The 26,983-nt window shown below is 39.1% G+C and overlaps 1 protein-coding gene across 2 annotated transcripts in view; it reads right to left on the bottom strand.

Annotated features, from left to right (window-relative positions):
• HPSE2 (heparanase 2 (inactive)) overlaps positions 1 to 26,983 on the bottom strand; it is a 698,714-nt gene that overhangs the window by 140,241 nt on the left and 531,490 nt on the right. For both annotated transcript variants that reach the window (XM_058543725.1, XM_058543726.1), the window contains one exon: positions 18,655 to 18,748. In XM_058543725.1, the coding sequence (XP_058399708.1) occupies positions 18,655 to 18,748 (94 nt within the window). The remainder of the gene's footprint in view (positions 1 to 18,654; positions 18,749 to 26,983) is intronic.

A 26,983-nucleotide genomic window follows, 5' to 3' on the forward strand; every position in this document is an offset into this window, starting at 1 on the left:
AGCATTGATGTAGCTCATTTGGGAAGTAATAACAAGGAGCAAGAATGAGGAATTGGGGGACTGAATTAGGTAAGAAGGGAAAACCAGTACAAGGATGTATTTTCAAGGCAACCACTGCCGGCAACTTGTACTCAATCCCACAGGGATCTTCATAAGAGCCTTATGAACTGTGTCTCAGAACTGTCCCCCAAGGGGATACAAAGGGAAGCATTTATCCCTTGGCTCCTATCCTCCAAAGGTCAAGAGTAGTATCCTGACTGCTAACCTCCTCCCATTACCCGATTTCATTGTGCAGGCATGAGTGTTGAGCAGGTTCCCTGAGCTCCACATCTCTGCCTTAGAGAAGTCCCAGAGCAGGAAATGAGAGGCGAGCTCCTACTGCCTCATACTAGAACCAATCTGGTTGCAGCCTGTGTACCTGACTAGTTCTGGTGTCTGTAGAGATGGTTAGTATAGGAGGTAGGACTGAGAGGATCCTGGTTATGCAAAAGAGGGGTTGGATAAAGACAATGGTGTATTTAGGTCCTATGGCCCACCAATTGCTCTCCCAGACATACAGACCAAGGGAATTCTTCCTCAGGCCTCTAAGGAGACAAGTATGAGGATGTCACTATGTCACTGTTTGAGATAGGTTTCCATTGATAGAGGATTGGAAAAGAAAAATGTGGTGGATACATATCATAAAACATTATGCAGTAGTTAGAGCAATAGATTCAATGTAAATCTAGCAACATGAATGGGCTTTAAAGACTTAGTGGTGAGTTTAAGCAAAAATAGCAACAGAATGAGATTTATGTCACAATATTATGTATGTAATTACTTATTCACACTCAATAACACTAAATAGTATATAAAGATACATGTCTCTTAAGGATACATATTAAACACATAAGGAAGGCATGTATAAGAGGGAGGTGAATGTGCATGGGGATTAGAGATCTAGGTGAAAATTTAAACAAAAGCAGGGCTTTGCAGGAACTGATGAAAATAGTTTGCTGTAGTTGAGGAGTATGATTTTAATTTAATTCTCTGAACCTCAGGTCCAAAAAAAGAAAAAAAAAATACACATGTAGGATGCAGCATAAATGCCAGAACTCTCCCTTTCCCAAACCCATAGGCAACAAACAATCATAGTTCTCTTTTATCTCTCCCTAGCTATGGCTCCCTGCCCTCTCTCCCCATCTACTAGAGAATTTGTATTATTTGAGACCTTTTTTTGTTGAGGAAGATTCTCCCTGAGCTAACATCTGTTGCCAATCTTTCTCTACTTTGTACGTGGGATGCCTCCACAGCATGGCTGATGAGTGGAGTATGTCAGTGCCTGGGATCAGAACCCGCATACCCAGCCACCGAAGCCGAGCGTGCCGAACTATAACCACTCGGCCACGGCGCCAGCCCCTATTTGAGACCTATTTTAAAATCAGAGTTGACAAAGTGCTTGAGCCTTTCAGGAACAAAGTTATAAAAATATTTCTCAAATTTGAAATGGAAGTAAGGATTGTGATCAAAAATGGAAGAAAGACCCTGAGAATTAATAGTGGAGGTCAAATGGGAATGTTAAAGATTAAATAAGAATTCCCCCCAGCACCCAGGAAGAGAAGAGTCATTGAGGATACCAAAAGATAGTCCTCTCCCACTTCTCAACACTGCCCAGAGTGCCCAACCCAAGGGGAGCTGGAAATAGTAGAGATAAGAAAGCAAGAAACACACCTTAAATGATCAAAAGATAGAGCTGTATAGTGAAATTAAAGGACTAGACTGATGATTCCCCTTAAAATATAGTGCTAGAAAAATATCTGTGCTCTTGATACTATTTGTGCTTCCTTTATGACTAACTAGAGCTGAGTAACATATTTGTGTTTTTCGTTTTTGCCTTTGGCTTCCAGGATATTCAGAATTTAATTTTTGCTCAAAGATAGATATTGAAACGAGGCAGTTAGAGAAAGGGGGTTTGGTTAAACAAAACAAAACAAAACAAAAAGGTAAATATCACAAGGTGATGAACCTTGAAATCATTAAGCTAAGTGAAAGAAGCCAGACACAAAAAGCCACATATTGTATGATTCCATTTATATGAAATGTCCAGAACAGGCAAGTCCATAGAGACAGAAAGTAGATTAGTGGTTTCCTAGGGTTGGAGAAGGGGAGGGATACGGGGAAGGGGGAGGATGCGGATTGATTACAAATAGGTATGGGGTTTCTCTGGGCAGTGATGAACATGTTCTAAAATTAAACACTGGTGATGGTTTCACAATTCCATGAATATCCTAAAAACTATTGAATTGCACACTTTTAAAGGGTGAATTTAGTGGCATGTGAATTTTAAAAGCTCTTTGTGTGTGTGTGTGTACATCATTAGCAAAAGGAGAAGTAGAATCTAAGAGGCAGATAACTAATGTGGAAAGAGGAACATGCCCTGGAAATTTTGGGTTCTACCACACACTAGCTGTGAGGCTTTTGGCTCGTCATCATCTTGGACTTTAATTTCTTCATCCACATGTAAAGCCATGAATTTGGAATAGATAAAATCTAAGTCCCTTCTAAGTACAAAATGTTAAAATGTATTAATATTTTATAATACTAATGTAGGTCCCCTTGGCTCCATCCCTCATGGGTCAAGAGAATCTTTGATTATGTAAGTTAAAATTACATAAATGACAAATATGGGAGACAGAAAAAAAAGTCAAATACAGTTTAGCACTGGTCATCTCAGAAACAATGATCCAGAGGTAAATCGTGAGAGTGGTAGAAAAACCCACAGAGGTTGATGAAATTACCTAAGGAGAATATATAAAAATGAGACTAGAAAAGGGCTAAGGGTTTCCATGCCCAAACATTAAGGCATTATCAAATGCATTCATTCATTCACTCCACAAACATTTATTGAGCACCTGCTACATGCCGAGCAGATTCTAGGGGCAGGAATATAGCAATGAATGAAACAGAACAAGGCTCTGCTCTCATTGGCTTACATTTTAGTCAAGGGGAGGAGACTAATAATAAACAACTAAACAAATAAAAGAAATTTAGAAATAATAAGAGCTAGGAAAGAAATGAAACAGAGGAATCTGACAGAAAGTGACTTGGCAGGAGGGGAAGGTAGATACTTTAGATTGTGGTCAGGTCACCCCTCTAAAAGGTGGTGTCTGAGCTGAGACCTGAGTGAAGTGGGAACTAGCCCCTTAATGGATCTGCAGGAGCAGCACAGAAAAAGGACCTGAGATGGAAACAGGACTGTTGTTTGTAGAACCAAGAGAAGACCATGTGGAGTGTAGTGAGTAAGGGAACAAAAGATTTAAAGTTCAGAGAAGCGAGGAAGGGTGTTTCTTATTCTGAGTGTGATGGAAAGCTACTGGGGAGATTTAAACAAGAGAGTGATATGATCTGACTTATGTAAAGATCACTGTAACTGCTATGAGATCAGATAAATATATATATATATATATATATATAATGAAACTGTAAAGTGATAGACACATTAAAGTTCTGTTACTTCTATGACCTCTCTGAGCTTCAATTTCCTCATCCATGAGATGGAATAATACTTTACAGGGTTGTGCTAAGGATCCCGACTACTAGGCAAAGTATAAATAACATTAGGCCAATCACAGGGAGATCCTGAGAGCCAGTGGGAAGTGGCATAGACGCAGCAGATGAACATTTATGTGGATCCCTCTAAGGTGATGCATGAATTCAGAGGAACTAATGCCAAATATACTTACAGTTTGGTGGTGGGATTCTGAACTATCATTTATGATACAACAAAGAACTCCAGGAGTCTATGGACTACTTCCTAGAAACCCTGAACTATCAGCTCTTTGAGGGTAGAGATCTTGTATTATTTGCTTTTGCGTTTACTTCCTAGCAGAGAGCCTGGCACAGGGTAAGTGCTTAACCAGAGGTTTGGTGCTCCAGTCACACAAAGAAGTCAAAATGATTCCAAACCTGCCCACACACAAGCTCACAGGAAACTGCCACTCTTCAAAGAAGTTATACGACCTAAGAAAGGGCAACTAAACTGGTCAAAGAATTGGAAGCAATACCCTGATTGCAAAACAGTCTTAGAAATCAGGAAAAATAAAGGCATAACCATGAAAACATACAACAGCATGAAAGATCTAGATAAGACCAACACACGTCTATTTGCTAAAGCTCAGGATATCAGGCTTGGGGTTTGCCCCTGGAATTTTGAAAGACAGAAATTTCAGAGAAGGAAAGGGAACTACTGCTTTGTTCACCAGGTAATTTATATATGAAATTCAATAACCCCAGAAGTGGTAAAGGAAAATCACCATCCAATGTGATCTGTATACCAGAAGGATCTTATGAAGTATCAAGCTCATTATGATGTTCTGATACTGAAGATAAAAAGACAATCATGTGTTTCTACCACTTATCCTATAAGGACATTTGTCATAAGTACTTAGTTAGAAGGTGGCATGCCCAGCTTGGAGCAGCAATTTGTATGAGATGGTTATATTTCAAAAGGAATTCAAAGTAGCTCCTTTAATGAGGACTTGATTCCAGAAAATGGTTGGAGTTATAAAATACTGTGTACACAGGACTCTGCAAAGACACAGACACTGTGTAAATAAAAGCTCATGTGAATTCTCTTCTGACTTGCAGAGAGATTTGGAAGAAAACAATCTGAAAATTGTATTATTGGTGAGGTAGCATTAAGTAGTGGTTAGGGGCCTGGACTCTGCACCCAGATTGCCTGTGTTGGAATCCTGATTCTATCGTTTACTCACTGTGTGACCTCTCTGTGCCTTAATTTTCTCGGCTGTAAAATTATAATATCTATCTCAGAGCATTTGATAGTACTTAAATTACCTAATATTTGTAAAGCTTGGAAAAGTGCCTGGTGTCTGGTCAGCTCTTAAAGTGTAAACCAAAATGTTACCTAGACCACTCTCCTTGTCCAAGCACATGGAATTGTGTTTGTATCAATCTAACATTACAGTTAGTTGCTTTTCTTTTGGGCACACCGCTTGTGGCGGTAGGTAATAGCCCCGATGTATGCTAAGCAGCAGGGAAAGGCCCATTTAGGATTTAAAATGCACATGAATAATTCACATTAATGTAATTAGCATTTAGAGTAGTTCATTTATCCATTCTCAGCACAGGAACAATTCCTGTCTTTTTTTAGAGAAGCTGTGTAAACAAAACACACAGTGAGGAAGAACTTTGATACAAAACCTAAACCAGTTATATGAAACGTTCTGTGGAAGACAGATTCCTAGAAAGTATTAATGTTAAAGGTTCTGGGAGTAGTTGGTACGAATCAACAACGATTTTCTGAGCATTTACTGTTAGGGACACAGTGAGAGGCTTGATGAGTTGTGTGTCTACCAGGAGAAGAGAGGACCGTCATAGTGACGTGTTGGGGAGGTAGTACCAAGGCTGGGTGCTGGTTAGGACTGTGGAGGAAATCAGTATGGGCAGAAGAGGAGAGAAAAAATCAGGAAAAGCAGATGGAACCAGCTGCAAAATTTCCTTAAAAAGTGAAACTCTAAGAAACTGAGGGCTATAGTTCAACACTGCGGTTTTCTGAGTAAATATGATTCTCCCTGTGCTGGAAGAGAGAAAATTGGACAACTGGAAAGAACACGGGTACAGTTTCTGTGAGAAATGATGTGCCAGTGAAGGTTATTTTAAGGAACACATTGTCAGGGGAGAAGTACAAATGCTGAGATTACTGAAGTGACGGCAGAGGGAACTGAGCAGTTGGCTCCCTTTCAGCAGTTCTTTTGTCCAAATAGACTTTGGCTTTTGGGCCCATGTGGACAAGGGAGCTTTGAGGTACCCACAGAACAGCTCAGCAAGCGGCCAGTGGCTGCTCAGAATCCTTGGGCCTGCTGGGGGCAGGGCAGTGTAAAGGGAAATCCTTCAAGCTCCCTTCCTTCACATTTTGGGGGTTGAGGACATCAGGACTGTTACATGTGGCTATGTTGAAAGAGAAGGGGTGAGAGAGGAGAGAGGTTAGGAAAAATAGCACTGTTTTTTTTTTTTTTTTTTTAAGTTTTATTTTCCTTACCTCTTTAAATTTTTTTAAAAAAGGAAAAACAGTAAAAATAGGAAAATAACCATTCATGTGGCACATTTTCAAACTTGGGCTTCCTTTTCCTGTTTCTCCAAAACTGTGATCTAAATCTTTTAAAAAGACTCCTGAGAGCCTGGTTTCAGCCACTGGCTGTGTAAGAGATGGTAGCTTTGTAGCAGCAGATATGTTGTTTATGGTTATCCAAACCCAACACCTTCCTTAATGAGAAAGGAAGCAATAAAATAGGAATAGTGGACAGGCCAGCTGGGCTAATCAGTCCTGGCAAGAGGCCCACCCTCCAAAAGAAGCTGGAGTCCATTAATTCCAGCATCTCATCTACTTGGAAATCAACCTTCCCCAGGACCTCAGGAAGAGCAGTAGCTCTTGAATCAGAACTGGTCCCCTGTATTGTTGGTTAGAAGCAGCTGAATAGCTTCAGGAAGCTTCTCTAACCTTACCTATGGACAGAGCTCTTCTTGGGGGTGCCCCTGCCTCTTTGTTCCTATTGTATTTACAAGAGTTCTAGGTGAGAGTTCAGTAATGTTCCAATTTTTCTTTATCCTTCTTGTGTGTTTTTGAGTCTAAGCCACCTACTATATTAGAAGAGGAGGGGATCATTCCATTCTGCTCTCTTCTTTCTCACTGCCCCTTCTTGAGTTCTGGATCTTACCATTTCTTCCTTGTTCTTCCTGCCAAGTGCATCCTCCTCTAGTCCATCTTCTACATTGCTGCCATCTGTTAACTTGAAAAGGCCCTCCCCAGCTTCAGAACCTTCAATGGTTCCCCATTACCAGCAGCAGTACTCAATGGTGTGCTTACAAAGGTCTGTGTGATTAGCTAGCAGATGTGCTACGAGTAACTTATTTCTGATAATACTGAAAGAAGTGATCTGGGGAATGATTTACTTAAAAATAAAAAGTGTGGATTAAAAGTTATCACAATAACTTACTTTTCATTCACCAGAATTATGAACTGTTTCCTTAACCTGGAAAAACAAGCTAAGGAGCCAGTAAACTACACACAACTCATAGTTTATTTTATCTATTTGTCTATGGGAGTATGTTACATATGGTGGAACGGTGGTGAGACCCACTGACCCACAGGATATGATGCCAATTGCTTTATGGAACTTGGTATCTAAGACCCTTCATAACCACCCCTTAGCTACCTCTTCTCCCCTCGCTCCCCACAAGACCTATGGTTCACCACACAGAGTGCACACACCATTTTTCCACTACGTGATCTTCTTTTAGGTTTTTACCGATCACCTTCTCCCCTAGGTCCTCCTCACCCACATTGTCTGATTTTTTTTTTCGGGGCTTATTTCAAACGTTACTTCCTGTGTGAAACTTTCCTCAAACCTTCAGAGAATTAATTCTTCACTCCTCTGGTCCCCAAAGTTCTTTGAACCCCTCTCTGACCTTGACCTTATTATACTGAGTTGTAATTTTCTGTTTGCCTGTTTTCCCTCCTATATTATAGGCAGCTTGAGAAAGCCACATTTTTTTTTCCTTTTTTCATGCCCTATAGAATGCTTGAAAGTTACTTTGCTTATTAAATATTTGTTAAATAATGAGATAATGAAATAGTTTACTTGTTAATAAGTGAGAGAGATAATATTTTACCAATGAAAAGGCCTAGTTTCAGAGAAGGTAACTAATAACCTCAGAACTGTAAGTGCAAACACCAAATCCTCACAGTTCCAGTTCAGGGCTCTGTCCACTTTCTAACTGAATTTTCCTATTTGATGAGACCTAGAAGCTTCTAGTTGACTAAACTGCCTCCATATTTAATATATCCTTCTTAGGTTAGACAAGGCAGGCTATTCTGAGCTCAGCCATTCCAATATCTCGTCACATTCTTCCTGATTTATTTCTTCTGTCTAATGTATTTCCTGTCGGTTTCATTAATTTTTTTCTGTATGATTTCTGTTTATCATCTCCCTGTTCCAGAGTGCCACATTTGCCCATTTTCTTTTGGTATCAGATCAATTTTTACTTTGTGGCTTTTGTTTCTGTGTCATTTTTAGGATTTAAAATTGCATTCTCTGCTCTTGTTATCTCAAACCACAGAAAAGCAATTGAATGTAATTGCAATAAAACATAAAATTAAAATAAGAACATACACAAAAAAGATAAAGTCACTGGGGAGGCAAAGAAATTATGAGCACATGCGAGAAAATAAGGAAGAGAGTTTCACAGAGTCCCAAAGCAATGACTATGTTCAAGGATAAGTCCTGGTGGAGGGAGAGATTGGGCAGCAGCTACTTGCACATAAATCCCTCTTCCCCCCTTCCCCACTCCTTTTCTATGACTAACCAATCCCTCAGGCTTACTGGACGACGATCTACCACTGACAAGTCATAGGTTCCACCAGCCTCAGAGGTAATTTTCTCTTGCTCAGGACAAACCGTATAATCCCCCACTTCCATGTGGAAACGTCGGAAGGTCACTTCAAGTTGCCTCTTCCTCCTGAAGAAGTTTTTGCCCCAAACAGCAACTTGTTCCCAGGGCCATTCCTCCAAGTGTCCGTGGGTAGCACATACCTTCACACTGTCATTGCCTTGCATCATAACAGGACCTCACTACGCATTGACCAAAAGCCCGTGCACATGAAACATATGAATGGAGTCCATTGAATGAATGCAAATCACTCCCTGAAAAGTCTCGTCCTGTTCCACTATCTAATATTGTGGTAAAATTAGATATTACCTAATATTGTGGTACCCAACTTTCACCCAACCCTCACTTCTAGGATACCCACCCGAGATCATATCAATGGATTAGGGGTCAATTTGATGTTCTTTCACTAGGGACATTCAGTATTCTTCTTTAAAAGCCTTCTAAATCCTGGGTGGTTAGGAATATAAATATTACCTGGGTTACAAAATAAATGATTAACAAGTATGGGAGATGCAGAATAGTGTATTGGATAAGAGTGTGGGCTCTGGAGTTAGGTGGCCTTGGGTTTGAATTCTAATTTCACTACTTAGCAAGTGTGGCCTTGAGCAAATTACTGGTTTCTTCAATGGGTTAGTAATATATGATGTACTCAGCAAATTGTATTTGTAACCTAAAAGGTAACATAATTACCATATTTCTGTAAGTAAATGATGCATTTTTCACATTTTAATGGTTTTGAAATCAGAATGTTTTTCATAATCAATATCAAAAGAAACTTACTAGCTGTTTACTCTCTCCCCCCAGCTGTTATTAAATTGATGGTACATTTTATAATTATTTGTGTTTAAGAAACAAGGAAATATGGTTCATGGAATGACAACGACTGAAACTTGGGAGCTCTTTTGTGGTAAACATACCTTTCCAGCTAGATTCCCCTATTTATCATTAGTGTCTTAGATATGAAGGAGAAGGGCCAAAGTTTCCCTTGGGTGATAATCTCCCATTTGCAGATGCACAGCCAAGTGGGGTCACAAGATAATTTACTGGGAACCTCATGAAGCTTAAAATTCTAGCTCCCCACTTTCACAGGTTTCTACTAATGTCCTGAGAAGGGCCCTAGCAACGTGTTCAAAAGGCCAGATATACTTCTAAAATGTACAAATTTGTTTTGTTTTCTTTTTCTTAAAGAGGCCCCTATTGTATAAGCTTCAGGCCCCATAAAACTCAGAATCACCCATGGATGTCACCCAAGGTACGAGTGTAGCACAGTTTGTATTTAGGTTCCTCTGCCTCTCTTGAGTACTTCTTTGGCCTGTGTTTCTCTTCCCCTGCATCAAAACCTGCTCTTGGAAAGGACCTTCTATTTGATATTAACACTTTAGTGTGAATTTAAACCAGTGTAGTTTACCTCTTCTCAGGTTATTTAGATTTTACATCCTCCTCCTAACATAGAAAGAAGTTATTTTTGTCAAATGAAATATCTGGCATTAGCGAACAGACTGAAATGTTATTTTGAGCCACAAAGAGACCTTTCCTTCACCCCTAAACACATACCCAGAGACACTCTCCTACTATACCTACATGTAGGCATAGCCCATTTATGGCTGCCTAACTCAATTTCTGTATACTCAACACTATGCTACAAAGTTAGTAGTAGATTAGGTTCTTCTGCACATGAATAGCAGAGACAGCTGTTCAAATGTGAATGAGACAAAGACATCACTTTTCTTCTTTCATACTTCTCCCACCATCACTCTGCTCATTCACCCTCCCCTCACTGCCTGCCTCCTTCCCCTTGGCAGGTGTTTATTGAGCACCTACCATAGGCATTATGGTAGGTAGGCACTGCACATTGAAATAAGCACTCAACATTACTGAATGAATCAGTTAATCCAACACTGATTTTTGTGGTGAAACTACTGTCCTTACCCTAGTAATATGTTCTTATTTTCCAGTTTTCTTCATTAGAGAAGATTGTTCTCACTGTTCCTTTAGTTGTGCTTATTATTCTATTATCCTCAAGAATAACTTTTATTGAGCCAGGATCCAAACCCAGGTGTTTTTGACTGATGACCTCAGTGATGGCTGACCCAGGATTAGCCCTGCTAGGGGACAGATGGCCAGGCATCATGAAGAGACGTCCAGATCACAGGGTCATTTTAAGTGATAATACCTGAAAATCTAGGGGCACAATTTCAATTCATATCATCAGATATATTTTGTATCCACCACGTGAATAAAAAGAAAGTCGATCTTACAAAAAAAAACAGAATAACTTATTTTTTTTACCCCCTTCTCCTTTGATATTCTAAGAGGCTCAAATAAGTGGGTAAATCAGAAGGTTAGTTGAGAACAAAAGCTTCTTGTTTGATCTATTAATTACTTCAAAAGGATTAAATATCTTTCTGCCTTACCTATTTCCATGGCCCCGCGACTACGATATATTGGAAGAAGTGGCATAATGTTACTGCATTTATTTTGACCTCAAAAGAGTTAATCCTTATTAAATAATTAAAATTATAAGTAATGATGACATTAACAAAAGAATGATCATGGCCATATTGTCAACCATATAAACCATTCCTCCACCATACACACCAAACTACCAGTAGTCTTCTGATCACACTCTAAGAAAAACTGTATAAATTAGAAGGTTTCTATCCTTCAGGTGTTAGCCTAAATGTCACTTCCTCTGGCATGACTTCCCTGATTTCCCTTCCTTTACACACTAAGATAGATACTTCCCACTATGAGCTCCCATAGCACCCGATATGTACGCTATTATAGGAGTCATCGCATCTTATTATCATTGCTTGCTTTGTTAACTATTTTCCAACTAGACCATAAGATCTATGAGGACAACCACCACATCAGACTTGCTCATCATTTTATCGCCAGGGGGCTGGAAAATACTAAGAATGTTATAAACAGCTGATAAATGAAGGAAAGAAGGGAAGAAATAAGGAAGGGAGGAAGGAAGGAACTTTTCAAATATTAGAGAAGCCAATTGTTCAGTTCATTTAGTATTCAAAATGCAATGATATGGACAGCACTTTTGGAAATACTTCTCTTATGACTGGGATTTCACCAACTCCTTCCTGTACTTATTGAATTGCTGAAAATAATATAAAAAAGTGTTATTTCCTCCTCTGATTCCTCTAGGAGATGAAGATGCAAATCATAGAGTCCAAGTGACTTAAGCCAAAGTGGTTCTTCTTGGTTTTTATGTCATTGTTTTGGAGTCAGACCAGCTATCCACACTATACCATCTGCACTGTATCTTAAACATCTCTCATTTTCCCATCTGACTCTTGCCTGCATTGTCAGACTTTCAATCTTTCCCTTGACTCATCTCCCAAAGTATGGATGATTATCCCCATTCTAATGGAAGGGAGAGAGTGTGTGGATCATCCAAAGGAGTGGGTTGTCCAAACATTGCCTCTGTTTGGCTTTCAAATGCATCATGGAGATTTTCACATAACCAGAATTCACCCACTGCTCAGAAAACTAAGAATTCTTCTATAAGTGGCAGTCTAAATTTGGAAACCACAGCTGTTTTTAGCAATTGAATCATTGCCTTTCAGGTGCCAAAAATATCACCTATCATATTCTCCAGGGTTCAAAGGAAGAGGAAAGAGGAAAAAAGCAAAGAATAAGTTGAGTAGAAAGGTAGCATGAAACTTCTTCAGTCACATAAATTATTATTAAAAATAGCTATAATAAATTGAAACAACAAATAATAATAGCAATAAAAACTAGCATTCAATAGCAATTAATAAAATAAGGCCTCACATGACCTTCCTAATCTCCCTAAGAGGGAAGGAGGATAGTATTCTTAGCATCCTCATTTTATAGATGAAGAAACAAAATCAGAGAAATTAAGTCAATGGCCCAAAGTCATACAGCTAAGCCTGAGCTCCAACCCAAGCCATCAGACTTCAAATCCTGTATTCTGTTATTCAAACAGCCTGACCACTGATTTATCTAACCACTCTCACATGAATCACTTTTGGTGGGAAATTTGCCCTTTTCCCATCATTGTGGGCCTAAGGGGGGTCATTAGGGTTTCTCTGAACTTCCCCAAATAGAAAAGAAACAAAGATTCCATTTCTAGCTTTTGTATGAGGATTCCAGGTATATACTTACTAAAATCTTAATTGGCCCATCTTCGAACTGCTTTTGGGGGCTTGCAGGAAAGAAGTTTGGCCACTCTGCCCCAGTTTGTATCTTGGACTCTAATTCCCCAGACACTACTTCCTGCCACAGGGGACTTCAGGAACAGCCAAAGCAACTTTTCAACTGGCAAAGCTTGGTGACCCTTCTCTGGTCTCCCAGCCCTCAACTCCCTAGGGCAGGCCAAGACCTAGCACATCCTGGGCTGTGATGAGAGCCTCTCATCCTGGAGCCCCTAAGAACTGGGCCCAGGCTGTTGCAGCCAATGGAAAATCTATCCTATGAATCAAATCTTAGGGAATCTGTGATCAAGCAACACCTCCAGCAGATACCCATTTAAGGCAATACCTGGCAAGAGCTTTGTAAAAGAGAGTTGGAAAAAGAAAACTAGTCAGGGAAATGACTGAAGGGCTACTAAATGATACAAAGAGGATGGACCTGTGGAAGACAGTATTTTCCAAAAATGACTGCAAAAATATTTTTGGTCCTATACATTCTTCCAGAATCTTGCCACTCCCCCATCAAAAGGAGTTTATTTCCTCTCCTCTCAAATCTCCATTGGTCTTGGTGACTCTCTGGATGAACAGACCTTGGTTAAAGCGATGCCCTGGGACTTCTGAGGGTAGGTTAGAAAAGGTGTACAGCTTCCACCTGACTCCCTCTCTTGGGCTTCTGACTATAGAATCTTAGGGTGAAGCCCAGGCTATATAAAGAACATATGTAGGTATTCCAGTTATCAGTCCCACAGCTGACAGCTGCCATCAACTACCAGACACGCGAGTGAACAAGCCTTCTGATGATTCTAGCTGCCAGTCGTTAAGTCACCCTGGCCTTGGAGTCTTCCAGCTGAAGCTTCAGACATCATGGAGCAAAGACAAACCATTTCCGCAGTGCCCTGCGGGGATTCCTGGCCCACAGACTCCACGGGCATAATAAATGGTTGTTTTATGCCACTAAGTTTTGGGGTAATTTGTTGCACAGTAAGATAGAACCAGAACAGGAACCTAGGCCTGAGAGGACCCCTGGGCATGTTCTATTTGCAATAGCCAAAAGATGACTCCAGGCCTTACTGCTAAGTCTATTCATGCCCCCTCTGCCCCAAGCCCCCTCCCCCGGAGGCTTCTCTATATAGGTCATTTCTCTTAGAGGCCCCACTGTTCCTCCCTGCGATCTCACTTGGCCCCTCCCTGTCCAGGTCCATCAGACATGTTTTTAAAGGTCTGAATCTCAATTGTACACAGGGTTTGAACCCTTTTCCTCAAGTTTCTTGAGCCCTGGACAAATCAGGAGGTAAGCTTAGCTTACTTATTACTTACTTAGCTCACTTGTTTCAGTCTTTGAACATTCTGAGATGGTTAAGGAGCATGCAGTGTGGAGGGTAACAGGTAGTGGAGAGAAAGGGAAGAACCTAACTCCCCAATACCTTTGTCTTAGTTCTGACCTAGAGCTACCTGTTTAAATAAGCTACTTAAATAATTACATGAGCATAGGTAGAGTCTTCACTCTCAGTGCCATGATAGCACTAGTCATTTTACTTCCAATGACAATTCTTTGATTAGGTCATTGGACTCAAAACTGGAAAAGCCAAAAATATAGGGATTTGTCTGTCTTGTATGTTGTTATAATACAAACACTTAGAATAGTTCCTGGAACATAGTAAGCACTCAATAAATATCTATTGAATGAATGAATGAATGAAAACTCCCCCCTCTTTCCAGAGAGCAATACCTAATATTGGATTAGCTAATGCGATTAGAAACCATAGTGCTCAATAGGTTGACATTCTATTGCATTAGGTACTATATATAATTTTTTCTTTATAGCGAAATTTTTGTTGTACATTATTGTTTGTCAGTCACCATATAAGTGCATCCCTTCACCCCTTGTGCCCACCCCCACCCCCCTTGCCCCTGGTAACCATCAAACAGTTCGCTCTGTTAGTGTGTTGGTTTATCTTCTACTTATGAGTGAAATCATGTGGTGTTTGTCTTTCTCTTTCTGGCTTATTTCACTTAACATAATACCCTCCAGGTCCATCCATGTTGTTGCAAATGGGACGATTTTGTCTTTTTTTATGGCTGAGTAGCATTGCATTGCATGTATATATATATATATATATACCACATCTTCTTTACCCACTCATCTGTCGAGGGACACTTGTGTTGCTTCCATGTCTTGGCTATAGTGAATAATGCTGCAGTGAACACAGGGGTGCATAAGTCTCTTTGGATTGTTGATTTCAGGTTCACTGGGTAGATACCCAGCAGTGGGATAGCTGGATCATAAGGTATTTCTATTTGTAATTTTTTGAGGACTCTCCATACTGTTTTACATAGAGGTTGCACCAGTTTGCATTCCCACCAGCAGTGAATTAGGGTTCCTGTTTCTCCACAGCCTCTACAGCATTTGTTATTTTTTGTCTTGGTGATTATAGCCATTCTAATGGGTATAAGATGATATCTTAGTGTAGTTTTGATTTGCATTTCCCTGATGATTAGTGATGTTGAGCATCTTTTCATGTGCCTATTGTCCATCCATATATCTTCTTTGGAAAAGTGTCTGTTCATTTCCTCTGTCCATTTTTTGATTGGGTTGTTTGTTTTTTTGTTGTTCAGTTGTGTGAGTTTTTTAATATATTATAGAGATCAATCCCTTGTCAGATATATGGTTTGCAAATATTTTTAGGCTGGTGGGTTGCCTATTCATTTTGATCTTGGTTTTATTTGCCTTGTAGAAGTTCTTTAATCTGATGAAGTCCCACTTGTTTACTTTTTCTTTTGTTTCCCTTGTCCGAGTAGACACGGAATTTGAAAAGATCCCTCTATGACCGATGTCAAAGAGTGTACTGCCTATATTTTCTTCTAGGAGTTTTATAGTTTCAGGTCTCACCTTCAGGTCTTTGATTGATTTTGAATTATATGGCAAAAAGAAGATGGTCCACTTTCATTCTTTTGCACATGGCTGTCCAGTTTTCCCAGCACCATTTATTGAATAGACTTTCTCCATTGCATGTTCTTAGCTCCTTTGTCAAAGATTAGCTGCCCATAGATGCGAGGTTTTATTTCTGGGCTTTCAATTCTGTTCCATTGATCTGTGTGTCTGTTTTTGTACCAGTACCACGCTGTTTTGATTACTATCGCTTTGTAGTATATTTTGAAGTCAGGGATTGTGATGTCTCCAGTTTTGTTCTTTTTTCTCAGGATTGCTTTAGCTATTCGAGGTCTTTTGTTGCCCCATATGAATTTTAGTATTTTTTGTTCTATTTCTATGAAGAATGTCTGTGGGATTATGATTAGGATTGCATTGAATCTGTAGATTGCTTTAGGTAATATGGACATTTTAACTATGTTTATTCTTCCAATCCATGTGCATGGAATATTCTTCCATTTTTTATGTCATCATTGATTTCACTCAATAATGTCTTATAGTTCTCATTGTATAGGGCTTTCACTTCCCTGGTAAAGTCATTCCCAGATATTTCATTCTTTTTGTTGCAATTGTAAATGAGATTGTCTTCTTGAGTTCTGTTTCTGTTAGTTCATTGTTGGCATATAGAAATGCCACTGATTTCTGTAAGTTGATTTTGTACCCTGCAACTTTGCTGTAGGTGTTGATTATTTCTAATAGTTTTCCAACGGATTCTTTAGGGTTTTCTATATAAAATAGCATGTCATCTGCAAACAGTGAGAGTTTCACTTCTTCATTGCCTATTTGTATTCCTTTGATTCCTTTTTCTTGTCTAATTTCTCTGGCCAGAACCTCCAGTACTATGTTGAATAAGAGTGGTGAGAGTGGGCACCCTTGTCTTGTTCCTGTTTTCAGAGGGATGGCTTGCAGTTTTTCCCCCTTGAGTATGATGTTGGTTGTGGGTTTGTCATATATGGCCTTTATTATGTTAAGGTACTTTCCTTCTATACCCATTTTCTTGAGCGTTTTTATCATAAATGGATTTTGGATCTTGTCAAATGCCTTCTCTGCATCTATTGAGATGATCATATGGTTTTTATTCCTCATTTTGTTAATGTGGTGTATCACATTCATTGATTTGCAGATGTTGAACCATCCCTGTATCCCTGGTATGAATCCCACTTGATCATGGTGTATGATCTTTTTAATGTATTGCTGTATTTGGTCTGCCAATATTTTGTGGAGGATTTTTGCATCCACGTTCATCGGGGATATTGGTCTGTAGTTTTCCTTCTTAATATCGTCTTTGTCTGGCTTTGGTATCAGAGTGATGTTGGCCTCATAGGATGTGTTGTGAAGTGCTCCACCTTCCTCTATTTTTTGGAATAGTTTGAGAGGGATAGGTATTAAATCTTCTTTGAATGTTTTGTAAAATTCTCCAGAGAAGCCATCTGGTCCTGGACTTTTATTTTTTGGGAGGTTCTTGATTACTGTTTCAATCTCTTTACTTGTGATTGGTATATTCAGATTATTTCTTCTTGTTCCAGTTTTGGGAGGTTGTATGAGTCTAAGAATTTATCCCTTTCTTCTAGATTATCCAATTTCTTGGCATATAATTTGTCACAGTATTCTCTTATAATCCTTTGTATTTCTGTGGTATCCATTGTAATTTCTACTTTTTCATTTTTTTTTTTTTTTTGTGAAGAAGATCAGCCCTGAGCTAACATCCATGCCAATCTTCCTCTTTTTGCTGAGGAAGACTGGCCCTGGGCTAACATCTGTGCCCCTCTTCCTCTACTTTATATGGGACGCCGCCACAGCATGGCCTGACAAGCGGTGCATTGGTGCACGCCCAGGATCCAAACCCAGGCCACAAGCAGCAGAGTGTGGGAACTTAACTGCTATGCCACGGGGCCGGCCCTCCTTTTTCATTTCTAATTTTATTTATTTGAGCCTTCTCTCTTTTTTCTTGGTGAGTCTGGCTAAGGGTTTGTCAATTTTGTTTATCTTCTCAAAGAACCAGCCCTTTGTTTCACTGATCTTTTCTACTGTTTTTTTGGTTTCGATTTCATTCATTTCTGCTCTGATTTTCATTATTTCCCTCCTTCTGCTGACTTTGGGCTTTGTTTGTTCTTCTTTTTCTAATTGTTTTAGGTGTAGTTTGAGGTTGCTTATTTGGTTTTTTTCTTGTTCGTTAAGGTAGGCCTGTATTGCTATGAGTTTCCCTTTCAGGACTGCTTTTGCTGCATCCCACATGAGTTGGTACAGTGTATTTTCATTTTCATATGTCTCCAGATATGATCTGATTTCTCCTTTAATTTCATCAATGATCCATTGGTTGTTCAGTAGCATGTTGTTTAGTCTCCACATCTTTGTCACTTTCCCATTTTTTTTCTTGTAGTTGATTTCTAGCTTCATGGCCTTATGGTCAGAAAAGATGCTTCTTATGATTTCAATCTTCTTAAATGTATAGAGGCATGCCTTGTTTCCCAGCATATGGTCTATTCTTGAGAATGTTCCAAGTGTGCTTGAGAAGAATGTATAATCTGCTGTGTTTGGATGGAGTGCTCTATAGATATCTATTTTGTCTATCTCATCAAATTTTTCATTTAAGTCCAATATTTTCTTATTGACTTTCTGTCTGGATGATCTATCCATTGATGTAAGTGGGGTGTTAAGATCCCCTACTATGTAACATCTCTATAAAACTAAGATATTACTTGGCTGATTCTAAGACACCCAGGAATAGTGTAAATATGGCTCAGAATTTCACTAAATAAATCATTCCTCCTGAAACTAACTCAAAATAAACCCCTGCCAAAAGAAAACAAAGTAAACCTATCCTTCCTTTAAGAAACTCACAATTTAGAAGCAAGCTATTGCAAATTATCTGTTATTAAAATATAGAAGTGTTTAAACCTTGATACGGCACATTCAAACCTTTCTCAATTTGAAAAACAATAAACAACAATCATCGACTTTGAGAGGGAGCTCCTGACCGTGTGAATCTGGGCTGTACTGTTTTTCTACCCTGGTTCCCACCGTGCGGATGTCCAGCTGGCACCCAGTGACCTTTTCCTTGCTTACCCCCAAACTCACTCCTCTTCTTCCCGGAAGACTTTTACTCACTTTCTGAATTTTCCTAATCTGGTCAGAGAGTGTGTCTAACAGGCGAGTTTTCAGGAAGTCCATCACCTTGACCACCCGGCCATCAATGTAGCAACTGGAATAAAAATAAAATAAGAATCAGATAAAACCTCAAGCAGGAGACTACAAATACACTTCTCTAGCTGGAGGTGTCTGTTGCCTGAGGAAATAGCCCAGGGTTCACTCGGGATCTTATATCCTAAAAAGTTTTGACCTTGAGTACTGTTAAAACAAATAATATACTTTTTATCTTCTTCATTTCCACCTCCATTTGTGGGCTAATATTGTGATTTTTTTTCAACTTTTGTCACATGAAACTGCATTGCTTGCTCTATAGGAACTGACAGGAATTCATAACACAAATTGGGTAATGGGGAAAAGCTTACTGTTTTCCCCTAGGGAAAGTAATTTAATACCCATCATCTCTGCTGCCACCTTAAATAAAGGTATGTGAGAGGGTTGAAAGAATACTCAAACACGTTGGTAGGTTTCCACACCTTTAAATAAGAAAACAAACACCAACCACAAAAATCTAATTTAGTTCAGTGACTGGATCTCATCTCCAGCTCACTTCCCCGGGCAAAATACCTTGTAGCCAACCTTCTCCTACCACTTCCAGAATAAATTAATCAATACATGAATAAATAAGCAAACAAACAAATAAGTTAGGCAGGTTAAAGTCCAGGAGCCCTCTCCTAAAATAGTAACAAGTTTGGCATACATCGGTGTGGTGGTGTCCAGGTTTCGTTAGGTAGCTTAAGTGAAACATCAAGCTGTGCTGATCCTGTGTTGTGAACATTTGACCAAAACAGGTCCATCCCGCTCGGTGAGGACCTTCTTTGTGAATCCTTACTCTGAAAACTAAGCTGAGACTGGCCCAGGATTAGGTGAGCTTCATTATCTCATACCTCCCCACTTCCATCTTTGCAAAATTCTGAACTAAATCAATTTAATTTAAATCAACACTTACGACTCCTGGATGCCTTTTCCAACACACTTAGGTCTCCTTGGCTGATGGCTAATGATAGATTACTTCATTTTTAACAAGACACCAAGCTATTAGTACATACTACAAAAATATGTGAAATTTTTTTTGAGTGTTAAATTCCCAGACCAATATGTGATGTAGTAGAATGGTTAAAAATTTTTTAAGCAGATGCTCTGGTTGAAGTGAGGGTGGGAGATGAGTTCTACCTACTCAGCCCTTCCCCTTCCCCTTGCCTCCCTCCCCACCTCAGACATATCCACAGAATCCAATGTTTAAATCATTGGTATATTGGAAAGAGTATGGGTTTTGGATCCAGAGATATCTGAATTCAAATTCCAGATTAGGTATTTACCACCTTTACGATCTTGGGCACATGGCCTCTATGGGCCTCCGTTTTCTTATTCTTAGAGAAAACATCTACTTCCTAGGATTAATTGAAGATTAAATAGATAACAAACCTAAAGTGTCTGGCACACAGTAGGCACTCAATACCTCTTTGTTCTGTTCTAATTTCTCTAATTTTCAACTCATAAAGATGGGGTCATAAACAATAGGAGACTGATGAATTAACTTTTGTATGAGTATAGAATCCTAAAAATGGAACTGCTGTGTCAAAGGGTACACGCTTTTGAAAATTTGGAGTGGTTACTTATATTAGGGAATAACACAAAACAATGACATGATCTTTCACCTCATTCCTGGTACAGATGCTAGACTCAGATCCAATAAACATTTATTATGTGCAACACATGGTGCTGGGCATGTCCATGACCTCACAACCTGTTCCTATTAGTACTTCACTACTAGCACCTCTGATTTTATTTAAAGTTGTGATTAGATGGCATACTAAGTGAAAGCTAAGCATATTAGAACAGAGTAGTGTGAAAATGAAAAATAATTTATGTAATGTTAATCTAACACACATTTAACATGAATACTAGTTACTATATTACATGATGACTAGGCATATGATAAAAATGCACTATAATTAGTGTTCTTTTATGCTTTAGTTAAATATATTATAGTTTCCTCTTTTTTCTTTGTTAGCTCCCAGTTACTATTTTAAACATCAGTGTTTATGATTTTTGCTGGCAACATATTTTGTTTAATACTTATTGAGACAAAAATGCCAGATGTATTTTTTCACTATGTAGGATTCCCTGTGGACACCCTCCCTATCCCACACAATCCATGGCCCTGGGTTGAAGGTCTCTTCACTTTTCCCCTCCTTCCTTTTGTTCCTTTTCTCAAGTACACAGAACATGGAGTTAGAAAACCTTGGTTCAGTCCCAGCTTTGCCACTTACTACCTATATGATGGTAGTTGGGTTTCTCCTTCTTTAAAATGGGTTTTAAAAGAAGCACAAACCTATAGTTTTTTCATAGGGTTACAGTACCAATCAAATTAGGAAAAATGCTGGACACAGAACCTGGCGCATAAAAGGTATTCAATAACCAAATCTATCCTTCAGGTTACTTAGGGGCGCAAGGTAGCAGCAACTTAGACTGAAAAGCTGTGGGATGGGGTGAGCAGGGGAGGACCTGTCTGGAGAAGGAAAGTATGTTCATCCACTATAGGATTTGGAATGAGGGAAGTATGGAGCAGCAAGAACAGACTCTGGATTCCCAGTAGGTGGGAGGCAGAGGGAGGGATGGAAAGGGCTGAGATTATGTTACAAAAATATGGGGTTTGAAAAGACCTTAATGGTCATATGGTCTAAAGCATGTAAGCTTGCTACAACATCCCTGAGAAGTGATTTTCCAGGACAGGGAACCCACTCTCATAAATACTAGTACTGTCCCATTGTACTACAGCTTGAATTGATGAAAGGTACTTCTAATATGGGTCTAAAATTTGCTCCCTCTTACTGTCCACTCAATGGCTTTTTTAGACCCAGAAATAGTCCAATTTCTCCTTCACATGACACATTGGAGACAAATTCCAGTAAAAACTTTGGCTTAAACTTTTTAGAGCCTATTTGTGGTCCCACTTTTAACCTAACAAGCTAGATTCAATCATTCTCAGTTGGTCTCAGGATATTCCTATGGGCTGTGAATTAGATTGGAGAAAGGGAGAGCTTCAGGGAGGAAACCAGTGTGATGAGGTTATCTTATCTCAATAGTGCAGGCAAGAAGTGATCTGACTCTAAGTAAGGGAGGTAATGGAAAGAAGTAAAAGTGAGAGGCTATGAAGGAAGAACTAACAAAGCTTCTGTAGAGCATAAGAGGAAGGGAGTCAATGATGACCAGGAGGTTATAAAAGAGAATGTCTTGGAGAACACTGGTGGTAAGGACATGTAGGCAAGTCAGACTAGAGTTTAGGTTTGTTAAAAGAGATGAATGATTCTGTCTAAGATATCAACAACACAGAGAATATCAAAGATGAAATATACAATGGGTAGTTGGAAATATGAGAAAAAGGTGCAGAGAAAAATTGAGACAGGAAATGTCGACCTGGGTGTCTTCTTCAGCTTATAAGTAATGGATAAAGCCATGGCTGTAGATGAGCCCTCTGAGAGAATAAGAGAAATCAACAAGAGATGTCAGAGACCCTTTAAAATGCTTCTCAAATATGGCCCTGGGCATTGCCTCTACTTTTGGCCCAGCTAAGAGTCCTTTCCTTCCTCAGCCTGACCATCACGGTGTAGTTTTAATAACCTCAGTCTAAGTCAAACTCACGTTTGGATGTCAAAGGAATCCTCATATTATACTGAGAAGTTTCAGTAACGTTCATTTGCAGCCTTAAATCCATATTTATATTGTACTATGAAAACATGAACTTTGGTCCCCCAGAATTTAGTATCACCTGTAAGAGAGAGGATAATTTAACCGTGAATATGAGTCTAATAAATATCTAAGCCTTTTTCTTGGGTACTTTTGGGGGATAGCTTGCTGCACTTGTCCTTTGTAAATGTGAAGCTTCTAAGAAAATATTCAACTTCAGCAATCTGTGGTTATTTGAAAAATTCCTGCCCATTACAGAACTTTGGTTCTCTGATAGTGGCTGCCGGTGGTAAAGGGCCCAGTATATCATTTAGATTTGGAAATGAAGGAGGTGGAGTAGCCTGCGGTAACCATTTGGTGAGAATAGATTGCTAAAATGATGAAGATGGTGATTTTTAACTAAGACTGGGTAAAAGGAAGTAAGGCTGGATTCCAACGGATTGTCCAGTGACCTGGGGGCAACTCTCTCTGCTTTTCTCTCTTTCTCACTGGGAAGATAAAGGTGATTCTTAGCTACCAATCAGTCTCTCCACAAGAGTTAATTAGTTTCGTAATGGCTAGAAAGGCATCAGAAGACCAAATAAATTAGAGAGGAAAGGAAGGATTGAGGGACGGAAAGAAAGAAAGGAGAGAGGAAGGAAATTCATCAATTAGAGGTGCTTTGGCATCTTCCACATAAACCCTGGCAGAATGGTTGGCGCTAGAAACACTTAGACTGATACTTTTAGGTAAATCATAGTCTTCCTCCAAGCTCTCTTGAAATTTCAACATCTTAGGATCATACTACCAGTGGCTGAGCACACTGCAAAAGCCGAAGCCAAGAGAGACTATGCAGAAATAACCTTTCTGGGAACTATTACAAATGCAATGAGGTTGAAACCTTTGTGCACGGACAAATAGCCTGTCTGGCACAATACCAGCAACCATCAGCCCTTCCTCTGCTGGCCTCTAGATTGGCAAGTCATATCAAGCATCCATCTGGAGAGGTGGCAAGGATGGCAGAGTATACAAAGTAAATGGAACCACTCACCAATGCATTCACCAACTTTCTTGTCCTTCTTAGTTTTAAATTTTATTTCCAGTTTAATACCTTTCATCTTATTTAAACTTTTGCCTTTTATTTGTTTATTATAAAAGAAATAAGTGCTCACTGTAGACAAATTAGAAAATGCACATTAACAAAATGAAAATATGGAAATGAAAAATCACTGATAGGCCCAACACCTAGAGATACCCCTTATTAACACATTGCTGTATACCCTTCCAGAGTTTTTCATAGTAAATACACATAAAATTTCCCATAACTAGTTATTTTAAAAATTTATTCCAGATTCTATTCTGTTAGCATATTAACCTAAAACTGCCCTAGCTGTGACTCCCAGGCCCATCATACAGAGACACTGATAGAAATGTTAGAGACTCCCAGTCAAATCATCTTACTCTTATTTTAATTCCATTCTCGCTATTTAGGGATCCTTTGCCAAGGGGCAGGTCTCATCTCCTTTCTGCCTCTGCCAGCCTGGTTTTAACCCCATCTCCCCTCCACCCTTCTCCAGGCCCCTAGATTCAGTCTTCAGGATTGTACTACAATTAGCCACTTATGCCCATTAGCCTCTTAAAACATTTAATGAGGAGAGTTTGTTGGCTCCAGAGGCAGCTGGTTTTGTTTACCTGGCCCTTTACTTTAAAAGGAAAAACCTTTGCCCCTTATTATCTGACCTCTTCTTTTATTTCAGGTAATTGCGTTAGAGCTGGCTTCCCATTGCTCAGGAATTTCCGGACCTATTTTGCTGCCTGCTGCTTTCAGAGAGGAGGGGCAGTCTGCTCAGAATTCTAACACCCAGCCTGCTGACTGGGCAGATAACTCTATAAAACTGGGGCCTTCCCCATTGAAGAGGGATAAGTTTGGGTAATCATTAGAACAATCCTGTTGACCTATAAAACCTATGCTGACACCTTGAAGCCAAACACTGGAGAGGCTGACTTGAGTCTCTCTACAGCTTTATAAATTGCCTTGGCCCCTCCTCCAAAGGCCCTCACTCTGGGCTCCTGCTGAGCACATTCTTCTTTACACTTGACTTAAGGTTTTCTTTCTGAGGCTACATTATTCTTAATCTTCTTTGCAATGGGTCAACCTCCCTATCTTGTGTTCAAAACTACTTTGGGCAGGTAAAGCTTGAAGGAAATGAACATTGTTACATAAAAAGATTCTACAGAATACAGATGTTTCTTTGGCTTTCTTAAACCAGTTCCTATAAATCCATACAGCAGTCACCCAGCTGACTAAAGGGTTGTAGTTCAGGAATTTAAGAGTTCGTACCGTGGAAAAATGCTATCATAGAAAAATGGTACAAGTAAAGGTCAGGGCTTTGGGCAATCCCACAGGAACATAATGGGTACTCAAAAAATATATTTAATGAAAGCATGAGTGCCTGTATAATCTAACCCACAATGAGCCAAAGGGTGGCCCTGAGGCTCAAGCGTTGCACTAAGGACCCCATTTTCTTGATCTTTTCTCTCTCCTAACTCCTTGCACAGACCTAATTCCTTGAGCCCAGACTATTCTCTCCCATGAACCCAGTGTACATGGAGAGACAATGTGTCCTGGCAGAGACTCAAACAGCTGGCCCATGATCCTACCAGTACTGAGATGAGCACTATAGAAATTAGAGAAGGAGAGGGGTAGGAAAGCTATCTGCAGCTCCAGCCATCGGAGTGGCCTCTGAGGAGGGCACCTCTGGGAATGTTCAGAGTAGTGGCAGGTGATGGCACCAAAAGTGTGGGCAGGAGTGGATCCATGTGTTTTGGTCTGAAACTTAAACAATTTGTGGGGCCCTCTGTAAGAAAAAGGAATCAAAAGTACAAAACACAAAATTACGTACAAAAGTAAATATTTATTTAGAATGACAAAATAAATCACAACAAAATCCCAGAAACTTAGAGAATCAAGTCCCTTTTTTTCTGAGAGCTCTTTAGGCAACTTACTGGAAATGCCTACATAAAATGCTTCCTGATTATCTAGATTATACCTAGAATATCTTACAATTCTCAACTACTCTCAGCACTCATAGGAAACAATGCAAGTGAGGGACTTGAAGTTTAATTCATTAGCTTCATGGTAAATCTAATCGAGGGGCATCAATAATAGGAATGGCAAGGTCTAAGTTGCGAGAACCTAACCATCTATATGCAGAATTTTTTTAATTCAGTGTTTGTGAATTGGGGACTGCTTATATAGTTACCACATTCTTTCCCTGGCCTCTTTTCATATAATTGTCATTGCTTGTAGCAGAATAGCACAACTAACTTAACTATAATTAAGTTAGTGTAACTAACTAGGAGAACACAGAAAGGAGAAAGAGGAAGAGAGAAGCCTTATATGTATTAAGTTCCTTCTTATTTGCTAGCTTTTTTACATATAAAGTGTTTCATTTAATCTCATGAAAATTTCCTGTTTTGCTGATTAAAAACTGTCTTACAGAGATTTAGTAACTAGGAAACCAGAGATCACATAGGTACTAAGCGACAGATACCAAAAACTCCTCCCTCTCTACTCTGCTCTGCCAAGTGTTCGAGCTATAAAATACTGTGCTTACTTCATTTGTCCTGTATTCAAGTACAAACAAAATTTTTACTTATTGGATCATGATCTAGACAAGGAACTAGGAGTCCTGTGTTCTGCCAGTTATTAGTCTTGTGACCTTCAGCAAGTCACTTAACCTCTTTTATCATCTCATCTATCAAGGTTGTTGCTTAGCCTAAATGAAAGATGGCTAATAGTATTCTGTCAGTTTTTGACTTGTGTATTTTCATGCTCTGTTATTAGGTACATACACGTTTAGGACTGTTACGTCTTGGAGAATTGACCCCTTTATCATCATATAATGACCCTCTTTATCTCTGATAATTTTCCTTGTTTTGAAGTCAGCTTTGTCTGAAATTAATGTAGTTGCTTCAGCTTTGTTTTGATTCATGTTAGCATGGCATATCTTTCTCCATCCCTTTGCTTTTAACCTATCTGAGTCTTTTTATTTAAATTGGGTTTCTTGTAGACAACACATAGTTGGATTTTGTTTTTGTATCCTCTCTGACAATCTCTTTTAATTGGCATATTTAGACCATTCACATGTAAAGTGATGATTGATATAGTTGGGATTAATATCTACTATGTTTGTAAGTATTTTCTATACTATTCTTTGTATTTGTTCTCTTTTTTTTTTGTCCCTTTTTTTTTTGTTTCTCTAGTTCTAATTGAACATTTTATATAATTATATTTTATTTCGTCTCTTAAGATGTAATTCTTTCTAAAAATTTTTAAGTAGTTGCCCTAGAGTTTCCAATACACATTTTTAACTATCTAAATGTACCTTTAAATAACACTATACCACTTCACATGTAGTGTAGGTATCTTATACTATCCTCAATTTCTCCCTCCCATCTCTTGTCATTCATTTCACTTATCCATATGCTATAATCACTCAATACATTGTTGCTATTATTAATTTAAACAGTTATCTTTTAGATCAATTAAAAATAAGAACAATAGGAGATTTTATTTATTTTATTTACTTTATTTTTACTTCATTTACTCCTTCCCTGA

The sequence above is a fragment of the Diceros bicornis genome, chromosome 6, assembly GCF_020826845.1.
Source record: "Diceros bicornis minor isolate mBicDic1 chromosome 6, mDicBic1.mat.cur, whole genome shotgun sequence".
Classification (NCBI taxonomy): Eukaryota; Metazoa; Chordata; class Mammalia; order Perissodactyla; family Rhinocerotidae; genus Diceros; species Diceros bicornis.